The sequence below is a fragment of the Delphinapterus leucas genome, chromosome 3 (assembly GCF_059928025.1).
Source record: "Delphinapterus leucas isolate spDelLeu-1000000601 "Yukka" chromosome 3, BTC_Dleu_Yukka2, whole genome shotgun sequence".
Classification (NCBI taxonomy): Eukaryota; Metazoa; Chordata; class Mammalia; order Artiodactyla; family Monodontidae; genus Delphinapterus; species Delphinapterus leucas.
In genome coordinates, this window is record NC_143131.1 from 68448890 (window position 1) to 68473916 (window position 25027).

The 25027-nt window shown below is 34.8% G+C and overlaps 1 protein-coding gene across 3 annotated transcripts in view; it reads right to left on the reverse strand.

Annotated features, from left to right (window-relative positions):
• The window catches only part of EDIL3 (EGF like and discoidin domains 3), a 424408-nt gene that overhangs the window by 256017 nt on the left and 143364 nt on the right, over positions 1-25027 (reverse strand). Inside the window, exon 3 of one of the 3 annotated variants that reach the window (XM_089909096.1) lies at positions 12604-12630. The exons of the other annotated variants lie outside the window; for them this stretch is intronic. Within the exon in view, the coding sequence (XP_089765222.1) occupies positions 12604-12630 (27 nt within the window). The remainder of the gene's footprint in view (positions 1-12603; positions 12631-25027) is intronic. 3 annotated transcript variants of the gene reach the window in all.

Genomic DNA, 25027 nt, shown 5'->3' on the forward strand with positions numbered 1-25027 from the left:
GCAGCTCGTGAACCTTAATATCAAAAAAAGAAACACCCCAGTCCAAAAATGGGCAGAAGACCTAAATAGACATTTCTCCAAAGAAGATATACAGATTGCCAACAAACACATGAAAGGATGCTCAACATCACTAATCATTAGAGAAATGCAAATCAAAACTGCAATGAGATATCACCTCACATTGGTCAGAATGGCCATAATCAAAAAATCTACAAGCAATAAATGCTTGTAGAGGGTGTGGAGAAAAGGGAACCCTCTTACACTGTTGGTGGGAATGTAAATTGGTACAGCCACTATGGAGAACAGTACAGAGGTTCCTTCAAAAACTAAAAATAGAACTACCATACGACCCAGTAATCCCACTACTGGGCATATACCCTGAGAAAAACATAATTCAAAAAGAGACATGTACCACAATGTTCACTGCAGCACTATCTACAATAGCCAGGACATGGAAGCAACCTAAGTGTCCACCAACAGCTTAATGGATAAAGAAGATGTGGCACATATACACAATGGAATATTACTCAGCCATAAAAAGAAATGAAATTGAATTATTTGTAGTGAGGTGGATGGACCTAGAGTCTGTCATACAGAGTGAAGTAGGTCAGAAAGAGAAAAATACCATAGGCTAACAGGTATATATGGAATCTAAAAGAAAAAAAAAGGCTCTGAAGAACCTAGGGGCAGGACAGGAATAAATATTGCAGACGTAGAGAACGGACTTGAGGACAGAGGGAGGGGGAAGGGTAAGTTGGGACAACGTAAGAGAGTGGTATTGACATATACATACACTACCAAACGTAAAATAGATAGCTAGTGGGAAACAGCCATAGCACAGGGAGATCAGCTCGGTGCTTTGTGTCCACCTAGAGGGGTGGGATAGGGAGGGTGGGAGGGAGGGAGACACAAGAGTGTGGTGATATGGGGATATATGTATACGTATAGATGATTCACTTTGTTATACAGCAGAAACTAACACAACAATGTAAAGCAATTGTACTGCAATAAAGATGCTAAAAAAAAGAAAAAAAAAAAAGAAAGTTAAGGATCTTCAGATGAGATCATCCTGTATTACCTGGGTGGGTCTAAAATCCAATGACAAGCGTCCTTATAAGAGACAGAAGAGGAGAAGCCACAGACAGAAGAGTAAAAGATGATGTCAATATGGAGGAAGTGATTGAAGCGATGTGGCCACAACCATAGAAGCCAAGGAATGCTAACGGCCACTATGAACTAGATTAGGCAAGGGAGGATTATCCGCTAGAGCACGGCCTTCATGAAACTTTGGTTTCAGACCTTCCTCTGAGCTCCAGAACCGCAAGAGAATAACTATGTGTTGTTTTAAGCCAACGAGTTTATGGTAATTTTTTATGGGAACTTTGGAAAACTAATACAGCTATAGTCAAAGTGATTAAGGAATGATATAAATCAAGAAATGTGACTGACATAACTGTAATTTACACAAATCCAAGAGGATATAGTAGCTGCATATGGGTACTATCACACAGCTTACATATTTTTTATATTTGAAAATCACTGTGTTCATTTAATTTCTTTTTTTTTCTTTTTGTCTTATGATCCTAAGGAGTGATGATAATTTTAATGATATGTATCTATTAGGCACAATACAGATATTGATCCCTGACTCCGTCTTCAGCATTGCTGGGAATACAATAGAAGGATGAATCATAGTCAGGAGTGAGTCCCCAGTCCAGGTGGAGAAGCAATTCCAATGCACTTCCAGTACATAATAAAGGAACTCAAATCCCTTTAACGATAGAAACTATTGTCTCCCCAACCTCTATTCTATTACTTCTTTCATACTCACAGAAACATGGTTTATTTAAAAGGTCGTAGTGAAGATCCTGTGATCTCAGAGAATGGACTCCTTCCCCAGTCATGCTAATCTCAGTTACCTGCCACAAAGAACATTCCTAACAGATACACAAGCTGAGATTTGGGAAGAGAGACATCAGTGTGGGTTACAGCAGACGGAAGATGTAGGACATGCGATGACTGAAAAGATGGATAGGTTTCGGAGACATAAAAGGGAAAAAAGTATGCCCTAGACGACAAACACGAATTAAAGCTTTGAAGTGAGAATGAGCACAGCACGTATGACTTGGAATAACAGAAACTGTTTGTCTCCTAGGGAGAAGAAACATGGGTGTGATGTGTCATAAAAGCCAGGCACAGGTTTCATGGAGTGAAATGAAAGAATATCTTTAAGAGGTCAGCTTTCATTGGTTTCCTCATTTTCAGAATAAGAATAAAATTAGTGGGAAGCAATAGTTTTGTCTCTCTATCTCCCACCCCCCCCGAAACTGTCAAGGAGCACAGAAATCGAATTATATAAACACAGGATAGTGAAAAAAACCCACAGTCTGAAAACTCAAGTTACTTAAAAATATGCTAATCTCCCTCTTCTGTAGTTCTATGAATCTTGAAAGTTAGACAGCTTGCTTGAGCATTCTGCCTACAAGTATCAGATTAAGGAATGGCATATCATAAGAAACTCAACATGGATCAGAATTCTCAGTGGTTTCTTCGTGATATTATAAATAAAACTTACTGCAAAACAATGTGTTTAGATAGGTAAAGATGATGAAGGTTAAAATTCTGGGGGATAAATTCCCTATTTATTCACTTCCTGATCATTCTTATTTTATCTTTGTTTATATTCATGGCTTAGTACCTGCACAATTCTTCCCACACATTTTTAAACACTAAGTTATGGAATGAAATAGATTTCAGGGAGCCTCAGTCTCAGACAGGTATCACAATGTCTTTCAAACAACATCTAAAGCCTTGGCACAAACTATTAGCTGATGTGAACAGTGGTTTTTATTTCTTGCTTTTATTTTTGAGAACTGGATTGTTCACTCTTCTTCAAGAGCCTCTAGTAAGTTTTCAAAAACAATCAACACTATTGTAACATATTATTTAAACTAGGTAATAAATACTGGATATTTTCTCATTTATATTTATGTTTAGAAAAGCAGAAAATTAGATGCAAAATATGGAACGTATCTCTAAATCTTGGTGAGTTCTAGCAGTTGAAGATCTGTATTGGATAAATAATTAGAAACAAAAAGGTGTATCCCAAGAATACTATACCCAGGTACATTTTATTTTATTTTATTTTTAAATGTATTATTCAAAGACTTAAAAAGTCTACCACCCACACAACATTGAAAATAAAATTACCTGAAAATGTCTGTGAGCTTATTAATGAGACATTCATTGATAACAATGCAATAAGGAGGAAGTTATTGTACCAAAAAATTGCAGGCCCTTTTTTATTCTACTTGGAGTCCAAACCCAGGAAGCCAGTGGCCTTGCCCACATCCTTTCTGCTGCCTCCTTGACCTAAGCCCACCCACTCTTCTACCCGTGCTCAGCACTAGATAGTGGTTGTTGCCAGGTTTGAAGCTTTTAAAGTCACTGCTGCAGGTTCCATTCAGTAATTCCTAACAATGGCTAAATTACTGACATTGTTAGGACACCACGCTCAAAGAAGTACTAAACAAAATGTATTTTATCCTACTGCAACCAAAACAGAAAAACAAAGATCAATGTAATGGCTTTTCACTGCCAAGGGATTTAAGTAATTTTAAAGCATCTTTAAGATTCTTATCAAATTATTAGTGTTATCCTTTTATTTATTTCTTAAATTGGGAAATATATCTGTCACCCCCTCTCTCTTTATATCATCATAAAGGGAAGAACTATGTATGTTCTTGGGTTAACAGTGCTTTAAAATCAGCATTAAATCAGTATGGCTGAATTTATTCATTAATTCAACCATACAACAAATGTTTATTAAGCATCTACCATGTACCGAACAATTGTTCTAGCAGCTAGGGATTCAGTATTGAATAAAATAGACCAAAAAAACCCCATCCCTGGGGGAATTTACATTCACACTGGACAGAAAATAAGCTACATAAACTGGGCAGATTGTGCTCACATTAAAAAATAAAGCAGAGCAGGGGACCATGACAAGGTGGAGAAGGTGTGACCTTTTTAGAGACAAAAAGAAGGCCTTTCTGAGAAGGCATCTTTAGGTCAAGACATGAAGGATGTGTTGGAGGAGTCACGCAGATACTTGCAGGAGAAGCTGTCAGACAATGGACCTATGAGTGCAAAACCCTGCGCAAGACTCGGATGGGCTCAGGGTTTGTGTTTGTTGTATGAAAAGGAAGGACAGGGTGGCTGTAGAGGAAATGCAGCCAGGGTGGTAATGAAGGGTGCAAATTATATCCAGTTTCAATCCTAAATCTACTGCAGGGTTGATTGAGAGGTACTAAATTAGCCTTAAGGCTGAAGAGTGATGGGATCTCATGGTCTTGTAGGAGAATTATCCTGGCCTCTCTGTTGAGAAGGACCTGCAGAGGGGTCAAGCGTACCAAGAAGAAGATCACTCAGAAGGTTACTGAATGATAAGCCAAGTGTGAGAAGATGGTGACTTCGACAAGGGTGATGGTATATGTGATGGCAAGAAGTGATTAGATTTTGGGTATATTTTGTAAGAAGAGGCTAAAAGGGTCTGGTGAGAATGGGATGTAGTGGGTGTTATCAAAGTTGACCCTGAAGATCTGGACTGAGCCACTGAGATGGAGAAGACTGTAAGAGCAACTAGATTGAGGCAGAATGTTTTCTGAAAATGCAAATATTCAATATGGATGAAGGTAGTCAGAGGGATTTCCATTTCCTATTTTATTATTTTAAGATTGTCTACAAGGTCCATAAAATTACTATAGTAATCGGATTATCATTTAAAATAATAGGCAAAATTTTGCATGTTATTAGGTACAGCTTTATAATATATGCATGACAAAAAACTTGAATAACTGTGCATTACTTTTACAAATGAAAGAAATATATGTTATTTAAAACTATTTATAAGTGAATAAAAGGCAGTTTGCTTCATTAGAATAAGTACAAGTTTCACCAGAGAAACTTGAAATTGAATCCTCCTTTTGTCGCTTGCTTATTATGTAACCTTGGGCATATTTCTTTATGTTGTAAAATTCAGTGTTCTCCTCTTTAAGTAGAAATATATATATATAATTAGCTTCATTGCTTTATTGTGAAAATTAAATTAAAAAACTGTACCTAAAATGCTTAGCACATTGCCTGACAAATAATCATAATCAAAATAACAATAACAATAATATGGGAAACAACACTGATGATAATAGAAGTAAAAGAACAGCTTAGATTCCTTGTACTTATTATAGGATGGGCATGATGTGATAAACGCTTTAATGTATCATCATGCTTGATCCTTCCATCAAGCATTTAAGGTGGGCACTATTATTAATCCATTTAACAGATGATGAAAATGAAATCTGTAAAAGGAAAATACTGTACAGGTAGGAGACAGCTATTTATCTGAAGATAAAAACACCTAAAGGCATAGGTTCAGGACTTCGGGTACATGGGGTTCTATCCTACCCATCATGAACGGGAATGCTTAATGCCTTCCTTGAGCCAAAAAATCCCTGGAATATTAAATTAATACTTCTCAGTGCTCTATTTGTAATAAACTTGAGGTGAAACTTGGGACAGCAAAAAAATTGACCCAGACAATTTGAGATGGCCTTAAAGATGAATCCATCCAATGCAAGGAGTACTAGAAATTAAATAAGGCTTGAAGTCTAAGTGTACACAGATAGTGGGGCAACATGCATTGTTATTAAACATTGCAAATTATGCTTGGTCTATTTTCCTGAAATAGGTTTGTTGAAAATTAAAATATTTTGTGTTTATATAATTTTTACTCACTTTCTGTGATGGTTAAATTTTATGTGTCAACTTGGCTAGACTGTGGTACCCAGTTGCTTGGTCAAATACTAGCCTAGATATTGCTGTGAAGGTATTTTGTCAATGTGATTAACATCTACAATCAGTTGACTTTAAGTAAAGCAGATTACCCTCCATAATAATATGGGTGGGCTTCATGCAATCAGTTGAAGGCCTTAAAAGCAAAACGTGAGGTTTCCCTGAGAAGAAAAAACTTTGCCTCAAGGCTGTAAACCAGAACTCCTGCCTGAGTTCAGCCAGCCTGCCCTATAGAATTCAGACTTGCCAGCCCCGCAATCACATGAGCCAATTCCTTAATATAAATCTCTTTAGTTTATATACATGTATAGCCTTTTGATTCTGCTCCTCCAGAGAACACTGACAGATATACTTTTCCTTTCCATGTATATAACTTTACTACTATTTTTAAGTTTATCTTAAATATGAATATTTCTTAAATATGAAATAAGAAAAATACTATCTACATATAACAGAAATTTAAAAACCAACTATTTTTCTCACAATTCAATGTCACTATCAAATAATCTATCAATAAGGAAGTTTTGTTTTATTAAAAAAGAAGTAAGCAGTATTGTTCTTTAATGAATGTCTTAGTGAACTGACCAAAGATAAATCTTTAGAGGCAATGATTTCTTCCCTATTCCACTGAGAATCTACAAATAATGACTTCTTTCTATTTTTTAGAGATTATAGCAATAAACTTTTTAGTTTTATATATTGGGTTTTAATATTTAAGCCTGCTTAGCATATACTTATGAACAAGAATATACTTGACAATATAATTAGAAACGTTGCTCCAGGCACTAGAGGGAAAATAGGCATGTCTATATAAAAAAGGGGAAAATTTGCAACAAATGTAAGGTGAACAAAAACGAGGATGTGAAGCTTTACTTTAGACCCCCAAGGAAATAAAGTTCTAAGATCAAAATGCACAAGTGTTACGCTCATTAGAGAATAATATGGTTAGATATCATTCCTTTTCAAAAGCATGAGTTGTAGAATAATTGAGCATAGTCTGCCATGCAGAATTAAATTCTATAAGAAAACAGGAAAGAGATCTAAAAGAATCTGTAGCATAATTAAGAAAATCACAAAATCCACCATAAACAGAAGTAATGTTTTTGTAAGACTAAGACTGAGTATTTCAAAAACAAGAGAGGGCTTCCCTGGTGGTGCAGTGGTTGAGAGTCTGCCTGCCGATGCAGGGGACACAGGTTCGTGCCCCGGTCCAGGAAGATCCCACATGCCGCGGAGCGGCTGGGCCCGTGAGCCATGGCCGCTGAGCCTGCACGTCCAAAGCCTGTGCTCCGCAACGGGAGAGGCCACAACAGTGAGAGGCCCGGGTACCGCAACAACAACAACAACAAAAACCAAGAGGAAAATATCTAATCACTGCATCCTGTGTTTAGCTGCACAGATGTATAACATATTTGTTTTAAACTATATATATAGTTTGTTTATAAAACTATGAATATATATATATATGTAATATTGCCTTAAATCTTTATTACTGCTAGTCAATGTTCTATTATATGTATAGATTATTAGTTCTTAGGTGTAGTTCCTCAGTGGCCAAACTGATCATTTAAAAGATTAAACATACTAAAAGATTTAGAAGGAGCTAGTAAAAATGATGAAGTTCTGCTGTGCTGAATCAACACTGTCTCTACCTCTGATGGGCATCACAGAGGTCACAAGAGCCTACTATAAACTATTATATCCAGGCAGTAACCTGTATCATCACTACCAATTGGGATCTGATATTAATAGGCCAGAAATGCACTTTTACATTTAAGTAAATTATGAAATTTTAACTTTATAAACATGTGAAGAAAAGTATGGCTTTTGCACTTTAGTGTTTTAACATAGCTGATTGCTAAAAAGATTTTCCTTTTACATTCATTTGAAAATTCCATTTTTTCTAATCATATTTTTTGTTATTATATGAGCTAAGCTAACAGTATTAATAACTACTTTTATACAAATTCAAACTCAGTCTCTTTCTTTGATATTAAAAAACGACAAATGACAATTAGAGCAATTAAAAATCTCCCTTTAAACAAGAGAAGAAAAAAAAAGGAAAAAAAATCAAGATTTGCTTCTGAGGTGGTATAAACAAAAAATAGTAAGTTGTGGTTTTATTAATTTTAGCCACTGATCTATTGTACAGCTACAGTATCTCAACTGTGTCATTTTCGGACTGATTGATCCCATTCAGTAACATTTTCCATTTCTAGTCCTCTTTTAATTCTTATAATGATTTCATTAATTTGATGAATAAATGGTATTTATAGAGAGGTAAAATAATAGCTAATAAGACAAAAAAATAAAGAGGAATGAAGAAATTTATATGACAATAAGCCTAATTTGATAGACCTTATAGTTAATAAACTAAATTTTATATGGATTAGTTCATTTGTAGCAGTCAATTTTCTAATGTAAATGTCTTAATTTCTTAAAGAACACAGACAAAGGCATTGGTGTAATCACTTTATCAAATCTCTCCTTATTATGAAATTTAAATAGAAGATAAATAGAAAGTGGATTTGTGCAACATGGGAGAAGCAGCCACTGATTTAACTCTATTAAAGAGTGTTATTAAAGTTATAAACGGATCTGTGTCTTACACCTATAGAGACACACACACACACACACACGCACACTCTCTTAATATTTGCAAATCTTTGTTTTTGAAGGCCTATTTTTTAGACCAGTGTCTGATGAATATAGTAGCACAGTTCTGAGACTATAAAAGGGAGTAACTGATGTTGCAATATCTGAAGGAAATTTCAAAAGAGAGTTACCAAAATTATTTGAGCAACAGCAACATAATTGGGTTACATCTATCACCTCTAAACATGACTCATTTGGAGGTACGGTATCTGTTATGGTTTCTTTAACAGAATGAATCTCATTAGTTTATAATTAGATCTTAGGATATAACCTAGTTTGAAGGAATTTCTTGTACAGTTCATAGATGTGTTTTTGTACTCAATGATAAGATGTTTAAATACCTGAACATAAGATTCAACTAAGATAAATAAGAAGAAGCTTCTGGTAGTTACAGAAACAGGTGTTGGGTGAAACTGCCCTAGTAACCCAGATACTACAAACATGTTGCTCTGGGCTAATGCATCCCATCAGAACATTTGAAGATGAAAATAATTAACAAATGGATGCTCCATATTCAATAAGGGGATACATCTCCATGAGTAGAAACACAGATGTGACATATTATGCATCCCCTCTATAAATCAACACCAAAAAAGCAGTTACTAAGCACTTCCTTTTTGCATGGCAATTTAGAGGTTCAAATAAGGGAAATTACGTATATTTGAAAAAATGACTAAGGACAGAGTGAAGCATAAAACTATTGTAAACAGAAACATATGGTAACAGAGTAGAGGAATCACTTGTCTGTTTTAATGATGGCAGTTATAAAAATTCTAAATATAAGTCAAATCAAATATACTCTATTGTAAAGAGAAAAGCACAATCATTCTGCAGCATTATAACACAAGTAAAACACTACCTAATATCTCATTAATTTTCTCAGAGTTATACTGTCTCTTTCTAATTTTTTTTATACTATATGTTAGTCCAGACAGAAACCTATTATTTTCTCTAAAAAATATTCTGGACAATGAGAATTTTTCATGATTATTGAATTATAATTAATCCAATTCTGTGTACCTCTGGGGTAAAAATAACTTAGATTTGCTACATAATATCCATACATTGCAAATATTTAATAAATAGTATCATTCAGTAGTATCCACTAGGCACCTGCACATTTAGATAAACCATGTATATATTTGTTTTTTAAAATACTAATTTTTAACTTATAATATTCATAACTTATAATGTTTATATATTAACAACTGGTGATCATGAGCCTGTGACTATCTGGCAGCAAGAAACACCCCCATTTACTTTATTCCTTCTACTGTTGAACTTTGAGGAGTAGCAGATCTATTAGAAATATCTGAATTATTTAAGTTAAAGAAACTGAAGTATTATTAGAAGAAGTTACAGTCCAATTATGCCATGAAGCTGAAGGAAGAATGTGAAACTGATAAAGATATCATGTGGGGACATATGAAAGTTTAATTCAGGTACAATTTCTGTGGCAAACAGATGATTGCATTTCACTGATAATTTAAACAGAATGGAGAAATAACAGAAAGAAAGATAAATTAAAGAAGGATCAAAAAGATAAATTAAAGGAGTCTGAGTTTGGGAAAGATCATTCTAGATAAACTGTTGATGGAAGGAGATGAAAGTAAAAACAGAGACTATCAACAATATATTAAATATATTTTGGGTAATAGTTTAAAATAAAAGATACATTTTGATAAATATTACTGAAAAAGACACATAAACAGAATAATAAATATTTAATTGAGAAAAATAGTTGCTGAAAAAATTGGGGGCAAGAAATACCAAAAAAAATGCTAAAACAAAATCACAATCCACTTTCCACAATTATTCATATTCCTTATGAAATCAAGCCTTTATAAATCTCATAATACCTTGTCAAAAGTTTTAATACAACTACACAATAATACTTTTTATTACACACTTTGATAAAATTAACGGAAGAACATTTGGCTCCCATTGGCAGTTTTATATAAAAGGAATGTCTGCTTTACTAAATGCAAATTTTCTTAATGTTAATGTAATCTGTATGTGAAACTATTTAGTTAAAATATTACTTAATACATTTGCTCTATTCTAATCATCTATGCTAAAATCACAAGAAAAACATCTGGTCATATATGAAAACAAAACTATTTTAGAAACATAATTTAAATTCTATGATGTTCAGATCACTCTAGAGTCAAATAAATATTTGGGGAAAAATGTTCAGTTGCATTTACAAAAGAGTTTCTTAATAAGTAGAGAAATTATTAAAATAATTTTAAAATAAGAAAATTACACCAAGAAATAGTTATATGTATTACTTACATTAAATTAAAATTAATCTTCATCATGCAAAAATAATAATTCTTTTGCAAAGTCACCAAAACTGCTTGGCAGGCAACATAGCTAGGAATGAGGTGTAAGAATATTAGAGGAATGAAACTGCTCTAGAAAAGCATAGGCTCACAAGGCCTTGTACTCACACCAAGAGAAAATTCAACTAAGGCTGGGAAAGACAGAGTCTTTGAGCAACGCTGTCAACACTAAAGCCTCAAGTCAGGGCAAAAAGAAGTCAGAAACTAGGCAGAGGAAACTCATAACAACACCTAAGTCTGCTACTGAGTCATGTGATTAGGTTGTTCCTAAAAATAGGCTACATAATACTGACTAGAGTAGGAGAAAATTATAGGGAGTTCTTATCATCCAAATCAGGTTATAAACTATCTAACAATATTATGAAAATGAAACATTAACTGAGCGTTTATCTTCTGTGATTCCATTTCAAGGCAGTGATAATGAGTATAATGCAATATGGCATCCTTGGAATTTACCAAAGATATTTGTAAGATGTCTATTTCATTTTCTTCCATTGAATTTTTGATGTTTTGAACCACTTTTACAGGTAAAAATCCCTGCCCAGTTCTAGAAGAACGTAGAAATCAAGAAGTCTCCTACCAATTGAAATAAGTTAGATCTATGAATTGAAAAGACCCTATTCTGTACCTGAGTTCCAATAACTGGGCTACATTCCCCATTTCCTATACAATCAAGCCCCATTTTTGTCCATTAGCTTCAGTAACCTGAGATGGAGGGCTTTATCCCTTTTTGCTGATGTTGTTAGTCTGCTAGCCTGGGCCTTTTATTATTTGCTAAACAGATTGGCTGTGGTGACTGCTTTCTCCTTATAAATGTGCCTGGTCTTTGACCCATCCCACTGTCCTAGAACCAAGTTGAAAATACCATGCCTTCTCTACCATTTGCATTCCTCACAGTATTTAGTTCAGACCTGAGCCTGTTCTTGATCAATGCTGATTAGATGGATGAGAAGCACAGTCATGATGCCAAGTTTCAGTATCATTAAGTTATAACTGCAAAAATTATTTTCTTAACGAAAGTGAATATTTGAGGCAACAACATGATTTTTATCCTTAAACTTAAATGAATATCATATTCAATGTCAGTCGCATTTGATAATGCAGTATTCTACCATAGTAAGTCATATTTCTGAAAGTATGTTTTATCATTTTCCTCTTTTTTTTTTTTTTTTTTTTTTGCGGTACATGGGCCTCTCACTGTTGTGGCCTCTCCCGTTGCGGAGCACAGGCTCTGGACGCACAGGCTCAGCGGCCATGGCTCATGGGTCCAGCCGCCCCACAGCATGTGGGATCTTCCCGGACTGGGGCACGAACCCGTGTCCCCTGCATCGGCAGGCGGGCTCCCAACCACTGCACCACCAGGGAAGCCTATCATTTTCCTCTTTTTAATTTCAGTCTCCTCATTTTATTATTTTTCTGCATTTTAACATTTTAGTTTTTTTCTCCCCATTTATTACTTATTGGCATTTTTCTCAATGTTTTAATTTTCCCAATTTCCTTATTCTGTAATAGTGATGTGATTTTTTGTGTTATGATTTCCTCTGTGACAGTTCATTTTCAATTATTTTCTCTTTTTATTTAAAACTCATAACGAACATCATTTAGTCTGGGACTGCATAATGGGTTCAAGAAATAAATAAATAAAACTGTGCCAGTTTTGTGGTTGAAACCTGAACAAATACATTTCAAATGGTCTATATTATTAAGGGCATTAAAATAAATAGGAATAATCTTTACAGCATAGGAACTTTACCTGCTGAAGTTGGCTCTTCATCTGATGCTATGATAGAGAAAAAGAGATGAGGTGGGAACAAAGAGAGGGAGTGAGTGAGATGAGAGGGAAGGAGTGAGGTGAGAGGGAGAGAGAGATGGGGCAGAGAGAGAGAAAGAGAAATTGAGATTGAACATAAATATATTTCACATTTCTAAATAATGACTAAAAGTCTCTGACTTGAAATTTTGTATATACATTAGATATTTTTCATTAGATAATTAGATAATGACAGATAAATGGATAGTACTTACATTAAATTAACATTTAAAAACTCTCATACTTTAAAATAAGCAAGCATTAGAAAAGACCATTTGGTTGTCTGAATTTGAATTTTCTGTCCTTTTGCAAACAAGGTTGAACTTTTTTAGCTTGAGTGGAAATTATTATAATTATTATAAATAATATTGTTTAAAATATAAATTGTATATAACATAAATACCCCAACCATCCACTTTGTGGGAATTTTCTATTAGCAAAGAGGAATTAAAAGGTATTGTTGACAGTCAAAAATTCTGTTCCATGAGTTAGAAATTATAAAAAGGTAGGAATTATTAAACCTTAGAGTGACTCAGAATCACTATGAGTGTTGGTTAAACACAAAGATTCTCTCTCTCTCTCTCTCCCCGTCACATACACACACAAACACACTCAACTCATGTGTACCACAAACTTCAAGATTCAGTAGTGGTGATTCTGTGTTGAAGCCACAGGAACCCGCATTTTAAAGGTTGACCCCAAGCACACATGGATAAGCATGGATATTACAAAAGGAGAGGTCACATTACAAGAACATAACTTTATGCTAAAGCAGTGGTTCATAACCCCGCATCTATACAAGAATTGCCAAACTCTGGGCCCACCTCAGACCAACTGAGTCAGAGTCTCTCTCAATGGTACTAACTTGTAGCCAGGATTGAGACATGACTAAGTAATCAATATAGTGTAACATGAACTATAACTCAAAGTGTGAATCATTTTGATTCCTTCTTTAAAAGGGGACATTTCTGAGAGCAGCACAACTCCAAGGGTAATAATCTGCTGCGTGTATGTGGAGGATGGAGCATAGTGCTGCAAAAGTGAAATAGCTTCACGATTTTGCCTAGAATGCATGTCTTCATCTTTATACTAACAGACATGCTCTGCGAGAAGATATTTCTGCTCTGTGCACAATTGCAGCTTTATCAGAATATTACTGTTGAATTATATTACTCTAGCCAGTACTACTTCATTTGATTCATGAAGTTTTAAAATAAAAATTTACTCAGCTGAATTGCTTATAAAGGAGTTTTGTTTCCAGGTGATTTGTTCCTCAAGGTATCACTGTGTAACTAGGGAGCAGTCTCCACTATTTTCCATTAGGGTTACATCTGCACAGAGTACACATTAGACAAGCTTACTTTGTGTCCTGACAGTATTTTCCTCTCACACTGTTTGGCTTGTCTCCTTGGCACCAAAAAAGAAAAAAAAAAAAAAAAAAGAAAAAAATAGAGCAAACACACTTGGCATGCATGGTGTGGAGAACATAAATATTTAAAAGCTGTTTGCTGCTTTATCATGTCCAAAGTACTTCACAACATGTTCAAAGAAGAAAACTGTTGGTAGCTTCCAGGAACTCCCTTTTAGGAAAATACCACAGGGGCTTGTAGAAGTGCTGACTTAGATGGGTCATTGCTGGTAAAAGTCTGGAGATTCAAAAGGAACAAGAATAAAAAAGCTTACACGTATAGCTGGTCACTTTGTGTATGTGAACTGAATTTATAAAGCAACGGATGAGATGAAATATACTCTTATTTGATAGATGAAGATACAGAGATTCAGGGTGACTGAACAATTTGTCTAAGGTCAGTTTGAATTCAAGCTCATGTGACTTTAAAACCAAACTCTTTCCACTGTGCCTTACTGTATCACTAATTCAGTATCCACTAAAAGAGAAAAGGAAATGGGAGAAAGGATCATGCAATAAGGACTGGCTAGATTTCAGATAATGTTTCTTGGACTTAGCCTAAGAGAAAAAACAAAAACAAAAACTGGATGTAAGGGCTACAGGAGAAATCCCTTTAAGAAATGAAGTGGTCCCTTGGAAACATCTTCAAGTCCTTTACAATCCAGGAATAGACATAGGCAGGAGAGGGACTGACTAGGAGGTTAAACAAAACATACCAAGCCTGTGATGCCTAAGAAAGAAATATCACAAAGGCTAAGATTTTATTCCTCCATTATATATGGATAAGCAAGTAATTTTAGGAAAGGACTAGCAAGCACAGAAGTAAAGACAATTCTAAACTTACAGGAGTCATAGCAATTAGATAGTCTTAAAGCCAAAGCTCCTGGGGTGTACTACCCTACACTTGAGCCTATAATACCTGAAAGCACGTTTGTAACAAATTAACAATATTAGAGGGACTTCCCTGGTGGTCCAGTGGTAAAGAATCTGCCTTCCAATGCAGGGGATGCAGTTTCAATCCCCGGTCAGAGAACTAAGATCCCACATGCCGGTGGGGGCGGGGGGGGGGGGCAACTAAGCCCGTGCGCCACAACTACTGAGCCTACATGCCTCAACTAGAGAGCCCGCATGCTGCAAACTACAGAGCCCATGCGCTCTGGAGCCTGTGTACCACAACTAGAGAGAGAAAAACCTGCACGTCACAACTAAGAGCCCTTGCGCCACAACGGAAAGATCTTGCATGCTGCAATAAAGACCTGATGCAGCCAAAAATAAATAAATAAAATAAATAAATATTTAAAACAAACAAAAAAACAATATTAGAATCAGCAGTTACACAAGTCTGCACAGAACTGTATTTCTTTGAAACATCTCCATAGTGGTGGTTCCTCATAACTTGCAGATGTAACTATATTCATACTACTAAACATATTCATACTATTAACCAATATACATACTATTAAAATACACACACATATTCACAAAGGCACGTTCAGGGTTAGGATTGGTATTAATTCACCATTTCAGTTATCGCTGGCAAAGATGGCTTTGTAAGCTAACTGCATTACCAGACAAAGCATCATGAACTATGAACAGGTGGCAGCAAGAGCCCCAGAAGTACAAATAAACTTCAAAGTGGACATTAGTGGTCTATTTTGTGACATTTAAGTGAAATTAAGGATCATAGAAGTAATTTCATGATACCTAAATGATTCCTTACTCTTCCTATTTGCTTCTTGGAATTCATGAATCAGCAAATAAACACACACACACACACACACACACACACACACACGTCTGTGTCACGTGCAAGTCCCTCTAATCCTGGAAATTAAAAAGACATGCACCAAAAGAAATAAAAGCAAACTAACAACTCTGTATTGTTCTGCCTGGTGACAATGTAGACGAATGTACTGAAATTACGGTGATGGTAGGAAAAGAGAGAGTGAAAGTATATATATCTAATATACAGAATTTAACTCAGTGTGGTCCTCTTATTGCCCATAACAGAATCACCTGGGATTTTGTTAAAATGCCACAGATCTAATGAGTTTGAATTCTGGGTGTTAGCCCAGGTTTTTGCATTTTTAAAAATCTCAGCAGGTAACTGTTATGAACACTAAGTATTGAGAATTATGGCTCTATCCATAAAAAGTTTATTGCAGAGCCATGGGTCCAATTGCTGGAACTGCAGCAGTAAATTAGCAGGCTTGTAGAAAACCCTTTGCAGTGTACTCTGTGGCTGTTTCACTGACTTTCAATGCTCTTTCTCTTTAACATCTTCAGGTTTGGGTATCTACATTGGGTATCTATCATTTTTCCACAGAGTTTACCACCACATTTTGATACAATAAACCTATTCCTCTGATTCTGAAGTTGGTCACAATTTTTTCAGGACAGTCTGGCAGTGTACATGTTCATGAACTGGGTTGGTGCTTAACCGAAGGAGAAGAAGGCATCCTACAGATTTTCCTTCCCTTCCCTCTTTCCTCCCTCCCTCACCTTTCTCCTTTGCTCACAGGATCAACTGTCAAGTACAATAACTACACAAACCCAGTGAGTTTTGTATTACCCTGATATACATGTGCTAGCAAAACACACACATACTTCTTCATTGAACAGGCTCTAGTCTCTTCATGTGGTGTCAACAATTTTGTTATCTCCTGTTTTTTTTTTTTTTTCTTTTTGTCTTATCCTTGGGTGTTTTAAGGAAACTTTCACACCTTGGAAATTCTATCCATTTAAAGCAATTCTATACCCAGCCCAGCATCGCTCACCATCAAATAGGAAAATCTCATTATGAAATACATAAAATACATTTCTTAGCACATGATAATCTATTTTACATAGAGATGTTAGTTCATATTGACTTATGGATCATTTTGTTTGCTATACTATAAATCTAGTTAATTATGCACAAATATGCTTTGCAAATATACAATTATCTATGTAATTTATTATTTCCATGAGCAAAGCAACAAGAAGTATGTATTCTTGTACTCTCACAACATTTTAGAATGTTTTTATTCAACTGCAGTGATGCAAAAATAACGATGATATGTATGCATGATTATTCATGCCTGCCTAGAGGTTAAATACCATAAATGTATGTGTGTGTGTGTGTGTGTACGTGTGTGTTAGTACTAAAACAAAGAAGAGAAAATTAACATTTAAAATTTGTGAATTCAGTCATTTAAGTAAGTTGTGGAGCTGTCTCTGGAAGTATACAGAGAAGTATTTAGAAAGAGGTTTTATTAGTTTACATGATCTTTGTTTTACTGTTTGTTGATTTGTTTGTTCTTGGCCAATGGCCCAATGAGGACAAGCCTCAGGACTTAAAAGTTGCTATTACCAACTCCTTTTTTGTGAAAGTATGAAGAGAAGTGTTAGTCTCTCCTGGCCAAAGACTTCAGACAGCATACTATGTGGTCAGTTCTCCACTCTCAGAACTGCAGAATAATTGGGTCACCGTGAGGAGCAGCAATCAATGGATTTGCAGAGAAAATGTTCAGAGAATTACAAAGTCTTCTCTGTTCTATCATTCTTCCACATGCAGTTTGATTCTTGTGCTAGATTTGGAGGACAGCATTTATTTGAATACAGTTAATACTGGGTAGTACATAAAATATAATTATGTATACATGTAGTTAGCCTGTAAGTATGTATTTGTATGTTTACTAGTCTCTTCCGTTAGACTAGGAGTTTCATGAGGGCAGGAATGTGCCTCTTTTGCTCACCCTTATAACTACAGTTTTTATAATAATACCTATAACACTGCAGGGCTCAATAAATATTTGTCAAAAGAAAGAAAGAAAATATGTATAAATATCTAATACAGTCCTCTGTGTTACTCAACAAAATTTAGTTGCTTCATTATGCTACATTACTAGACTTGCCAAAGAGAAAGCCTTAAATGTCATCTATATTTCAGTTATATAAATTTATATATAATCATATATAATAACTTATATAACTATATAATCATATTTTCTTTCTTGGGGCAGGAGAGAAAAGGAATAATATTTGAAAAGACAATGATTGCTCTAATGACCATTAGAGCATGAAAAAATAAATCTCATGAAAAAATAAATCTGTGATTTTAAAGTAACTCAAAAAGCATCAAACTATAGTTTATTAATTAAATACGTTCATTAAAATAGAACCACAAAAATGCACTTTCTAAAGTTTAGTAGTAATATAGCTCACATGAGTTTTACAAGCTACTTATACAGTTAATCATGTTAACAGCAATTAATGCATTTGTGATTTTCTCATTTTGAAAGAGGTACAAATGGGGAAAATAATAAAGAATAAATGAAAGCTTTGGTTTCATTTTTTTCTACTAAGTAAAAAACATATGTAATTTACAAAGTATTCCCAGGGTATTGGGTAGCTGGGGAGTAATATGCCTTAAGTAATAGGCCTATATTCATGCCCCAGCTAGTATTAAAGAGACTTTGGGGACGTAATTAGGACACATTTTGCTACTTAAAGGAAGCACTAAAGATCTTTAGGCTAGGTGATTTAACATTACAAAAGCCTATAATTCAACATTTCATGTATTTATACAACTGTCCTCAAAAATCCTTTGTTTATTCAATGTGCCCTCCCTCCCTATCCAAATTCACCTCATCATTGTAGACTGAATGCAAGTCTCACCACCCTCATTTCTTTAGTATTTATTTTAGTTTCCTGATTTAGTTGCCTCCAAACATCCCCCACTAGCTTTTTAACTATAACCTAAAGCCAGTTCTAAACAAAATGGCAATAATATTTTCCAACCTTTTTCCCAAGCTGGACGTTATCCGTGCTCCTTCTTTCAAAGGCAGTGGTTATGTTTCAGTTTTGTATAGTGCACATAATTAGTACTGAGTAAATATTTTTGGAAAGCTATCCAGTTTTAGACATGAGAAAATGAAGTCCAGTAAGTGAATTTAATGGCTGTTTTACATTACTGGGAGCCATCTAAAAAGAGAATTGGTAGCCAAAGAAAATTCATGGCCATATAGAAGAAACTTGTGAAGGATAAAGCAGGTCAGAAGTTAATATAAATGACGGCTCACATTTATCAATTTCCAATAAAATTAATTCATAATTTTTTGAAAACTTAATACAGGAGAGGAGGGAATAGTTCTGGAAGAAGAATGCTGTTTAATGTGACAGAAAAGCCATGCAGCTGAGGTTACTTGCTTATCATATGTGAATTTCAGATGGTTAAACACCTATATTGTTCTGTTTCACAGCAACTGGCAGAAGGAAGCTAATACCACCAGGCTCATATTCTATGGATTTCTGCTTTATTTACGTGTGGGCAACTGCTCACTTCACCCTCAATTCATTCCCATAAGTCTGGACAAATGAGCTAATCTAAAAAGTAAATCTGTTAAAACCAAAAGAACCAAAAATGAAAAAATAATGGATAAGTCAGCAATACTGGCACAAATCCCAGAGATAGCATCCATTTAAGGAAACCACGGAATCACTGCACATAAAATGTTAATGTCAGAAGAGATTTTGTGATTAAGGGGTTGGCAAAAAACCCATTGTTATAATGAGTTAAGATTTGCATTAGAAAATAGAAATATATTTATTATATTTATTAAATCAACTAAATTATCAACTAAAAACTCAAAACAAACTGAATTTTGAAGTAAAAATACTTAAACATCTGAATACATATATAAAAAATATATGTAATTATAATCAAATATTTATACTATAAATAAAACTAGGATTATATATGATGTTCTTTAACTTGCTTTCATTAATATATTGCACATATTTTCTATCTCAATATTATCAGTGAATATGGACAATAATAATATTTTATTTTATGGATAAACCATGATTTATTTAACTAAGTCTCTACTGAATGATATTTGGATGGATTCAGGGTTTTTCTCTTAGAAATACTATTTCAATGAATAATCAGACTCCATTTGAACAGCGGTAGAAACATGAAACTAAAATAAATGACCAAATAATTTCATTAAATAAATAAGAGCTCATAATCTTAAACACAATATAAAATATTCATTTTTTATAAACAAGGCTTTTAAAGGATCCTCTTTTATGCTGTCAGCCTATCTTTAGTAACATGCTTCTTAAATATATTGGACAATATTATATTTGTGACTTCTTCCTATGAAAGTTACCTCCCTTGAAATAGAGTTACTATTAATGGAGATCAAGTAAAAGTTCCAGTGACCGATGCCCAAGCACAAGACACAAGAGACAAAGAAATGGCTGAGCTGTGGGCTTGAGGAGATGCAGCCTTAGACTAACAGATTTCCCTGCCTATCACCCTCACCCCACTAGGGGGTATGTAGGGCTGTATACTGAATATAATATTCTTATATTAAATAATATAAAACTTCAACGTTTAAGAAAATTAATGGTGACTACTTGAAGACAGAAAATTACCTTATTACAAAATATTGGCATATAATGTGTGTGTGTGTGTGTGTGTGTGTATGCGCACAAGCAAGTATTTATTGATACAGTTATTTCAAACATGACATTTATACCATTTATGATATCTGAGAAGCCTTTTAGTAAAATATCATTCCTTTTTCACTTCTTATATTCCAAAGAGGAATTCAGAAATTTTATGATGGCTTTGAAATGATGGGTTCCCAAAATACAGATCCACACATCTGGCTTAATTAAAATATCTTTTGAAACTCAAAAGATGAAGGGAAAAAACAGTGGAAGGTGTACCTTGAATAGAGCTGAGATATCTCTGGTGGATCTGTCTGTTTCTCTTTGGTCAAGGGGAATTATTTTTTTCATGCAGCTTGAACTCATCCCAAGGACACTAACTATAAGCGATAAAGCACAGTCTCTGCTTGCCTATACAGAGCTCAGTTAATCTAATGTGCCACTGACTTATTCAGCAGTGAGTTAATGACTGCTATAGAGGATTTTTTTCCTGCCTGTTAAAATAGAAGCTAAAATTAAATGCTTTCTTTTCAGAATCATTAGGACCTTCTTTAAAAGAAAATAGTCAGTGTATCTACATTCAGGTGTTAATCAAATGACATTGACAATGTAATTTCCCTATCTTCAGAATTTGTCTCCCTAGGATGAATTTTTCCTTAATTGGAACATCTTTAAGGAACTCAACTGATAAAAAAAAAGTGGACAGGTCTAACTTTAAGGCAATGAAATTGAATAAAGGTACAAGGCTATTCAGAGGGGGCCCAAGCCCCATTCTTCTTATCTTGAGGCTATTTTCAAGTTGTGAATGCACACTATTAACTTCTACCTTTCCAAACTGTCAAGAAACAGTCTAGGAAACAGCCTGTTCAGAAAACAGGGTGTAAGCGACTTTGCATAAATAAAAGTTTAAAACCAAACTGAAATTAAAGGTCACTTAGTCCAACCTGCCAATCAAAAATCTAAACATTGCTTCAAAACTTCTAGTGGCAGGGAACTCATAATCTCACAAAGAAACACATCATATCACTCTCCTAAAGACAGCGTCTGGAAAACAATGGAATAATGTGGCTTTCTTTGACATAACAGCCATTCAAATATTTGAAGACAACTAACATATTCCCTATAATTCTCTTCTTAACTGAGACAAACATCTCCACTTAATTTCATAATCACGACGTACAACCTGGTCATCATTTTTGTTAACCTCCTCTTGATAAATTCAAATTTGTCAGGGTCTTTTAAAACATAGCAATACGAATGAAATCTTACAGCAACAAGAATTAGATGTCCAGAGGAGATCTAACTAGCACAGAACACGATGGTGTTATTACCTGCCTTCTTCATGCTGCTGAAAGAATTAATTTCCTTTCTCCCCTTCCTCCAGCCTCATCTTATAGACCAATTCCTAGAACACTGGGGGCTACTAATCTTATCTCCTTTCTATCTGAGGGCAAGATTGGGCAGGAAACAAAGAGGGGAAGGGAGACATGAGGTGAAGGTCAAGAGAGAACAGACTGGCTTGCAAGCCAGTATCTAAAAGTACCTTAGCAATAGGAAAAATTGCAAAAGTTTGAAACCAAGCAAAGCCCTAAAGGTATTTTTCCAATCTTTCATTTTCTCTCTAGCAAAGAATCTAGTGTGCATCTATTTCATATGTAGTTGATTACATTCACAGACAGGAAAACCAAACATTTGTCTTCACTGAAACAGTTTCCTTAGTGTCCAGGACTAGGTGTCCATCCAGATGGATATAAATATTTCGTGATTTCTCATGGGATTTTCCACATGTCAATTGACATTTCTGTTCATAGGAGGGTCTCCTGAAAACTATTTTTGAAACTTTGCAGTTGCTTCTTTCAGCAATTAATTTCTGGTTATAAATTCTAGGTTAGAAATTAACACTAATTTCAGTCAATAAGCCACACTGAGCCTTTTCCAAGTCAACTACCTATTAGACAGAGTCTTATTGAAAACAATCACAAAAATTAATGAGTTGAAAAACAGGTTTATCTTGGAGGCAGAAAAAAACATAATGGGAAAAAAAACAACAACAGTACAATTTAATCCTCAAAAGAAAAGCCTGAGGTACTACTTAAAAATTATCACAAATTTTGTTAATAAGAGTTTTGTGTTGTTTTGTTTTTATAATGTTGGTATGCTTCAATTATACATTATAAAAAGAGATTACAGAATCATGTTCCTGGGATGATACTGTTAATAACATTGAAAACTATATTATGGAAATAGTTCAAGAGGATGACTAAAGGCCATATACAGTGTAGACCCAAACCACCTTCCTGTCTGGCTCCTCAGCATCTCTGCAAACACCAAATAATCTAGGTAACCACTAATGCTAATTCTTCCAGAAGGTTCCCATGTTTCTCACCTTTGTGCCTTTTATCATCCTGTATTTTGCTTAAAATGTTCCCACCAAATAATTTTACTGGTGAAGTACACTTCCAACCCAGCCCATCTCAAAAGCTATCTCACCCATCGAATCTGATTCCTAGGAATGGAAGTAACCTTTCCTCCTCTTGATACCTACAGCACTTTGTTCTCCTCTCAGGATGATTATTTTCTGCATTGTGTAATGACAATTGATGTGTGTGCTTTAGAGTCTTTCCCAAATTTATCTCAAGGTCAAGCTCTTTATCTTGGGGGCATAGATAAAGGGGAGGTTAGGCCCTGGGGGTCTGGAACAGCTCCAGAGATGCTCAATAACATTCATTAAATGGAAGATTCTACTGTTCTTTTCTGCTCTGTGATTCCATCTTTATGCAAAGCCACAAAGAGCTTATTGTTGATGTATCACATCTGAGAATCTAATATTAATATGTTGTCGTAAATTCCAACTTTGTATTTATTATGCCTTTACAGGATTCCCATTTTGCAATCTTATGAAGAAAAATCAATTCATAAGTTATTTGCTGTAAGCATAAGAAAAGCTCTATTCCTGAAAGGCCAATTCCTAATTATGCAAACATTACTTACATTACTCATAATTTTCAAATAATAAAACGTAGGGTTCTCTTTTTTCCCATAACAAATGAGGTGATTTGTCAAATTATACACTGAAGAAAAAAAAAATTTTGAAAAATTAAAAGCTGACAGCTAAATTGCCCCAGTTTGCATATTCAAGCACAAGCAGAAAAAATCCTGACATAAAAATAATAGGTCAGGATTTATTGGACATTTCAATAACGTTATTAATGACTGAAATGATGGAAGAATATTCAGGGACTTAGAAACTTGATTTCTGCATGTAACTTTTGAACTGTCTATAAGGTCTATCTATTTTTAGTTACTTATTTTATAACTGCTACATAGCTCTTTTATAAGTCAGGAACTATTCTAAGAACCTTACATATACCAATTCACTTAAATTGAACAAAACCTCTTTGAAGTTGGTACTATTATTACCTGGATTTTACAGGTAAGGAACGAAGGCATCAAGAGGTTAAGGCAACTTGGCCAAAGTACCAGATAGTAAATAGAACAGTCAGAATTTGAATTCAGTATGGCTGCGTTCTTGATCACAACATCATGACGCAATTCTTTAGAGAATGTGTTCCTACAGAATGCCAAGAGCATGCTCAGCATGACGACACTGGAGTAGAGGTTTTAATACTATTATTATTGTTATTATATCTCCAGGTTCTCTCACTGCTTCAAAGTATCCCTCCCCATATGTGTAACAGGTACACTTTAATTTGGACACAAACACTGGACTGTAGAAAAAGCATGGGACAAAATTTCAGGTTTAATGCCTGTGCTGCCCACCTTTGAGCAGGAATTCATGACCTCGGTATAGTCATCGTGTTTATCACAGAATCCTTTTCTCGTTTAACACTGAGATTGGTATTAGCTCAACTGGTTATTTCAAGATTATTGCAAGAATAATGCATACATTAGCCTTTTAATGGATAGAGTACTCTAAAAACACTATCAAAGGGAAAAGGTGAAAGAAAAAATGTCATTGGCATTATGGTGATTGGTAAATTTCATAAATGCCCCACTTCAATGTTCACTACATGATGACCTGATAACCAGAATGTCTTGTTGTGAGGTGAGACTTACCACGGAAGTTTTGGGTCAGGAAATCATTGTGGAGATAATATAGCTCAGCCTCCATAGTTGAATAATTAATGGAAGCTGACCTCAGAGCCCAGAGCATGTTGTGTGATGCACCCTGATTTATGCCATTTATGCCATTCAATCAATGACATTGATTGAAATAGAGCTGAGTTGACACAAACAACATGTGTCTTGTTATTGAAAATATTTAGTAGCTACTGTGTTGATGTGTAGCAGTAATGAGTTCTATACTCAATTGCTGTCTATGGTTTGGATGAAGCACTTGGGGGTCTGATTTCTCAATTATAATTTTACCACGTAGAGACACTGTGGGGATTTATCAACATACTATGCAAAGAAGGTGCTAATTCTTACTTGAAATTTGCTGTATTTTCCCAGGATTAGTACTTAAGAAAACACCCTTATCTGTGGTTCTATCTTTTA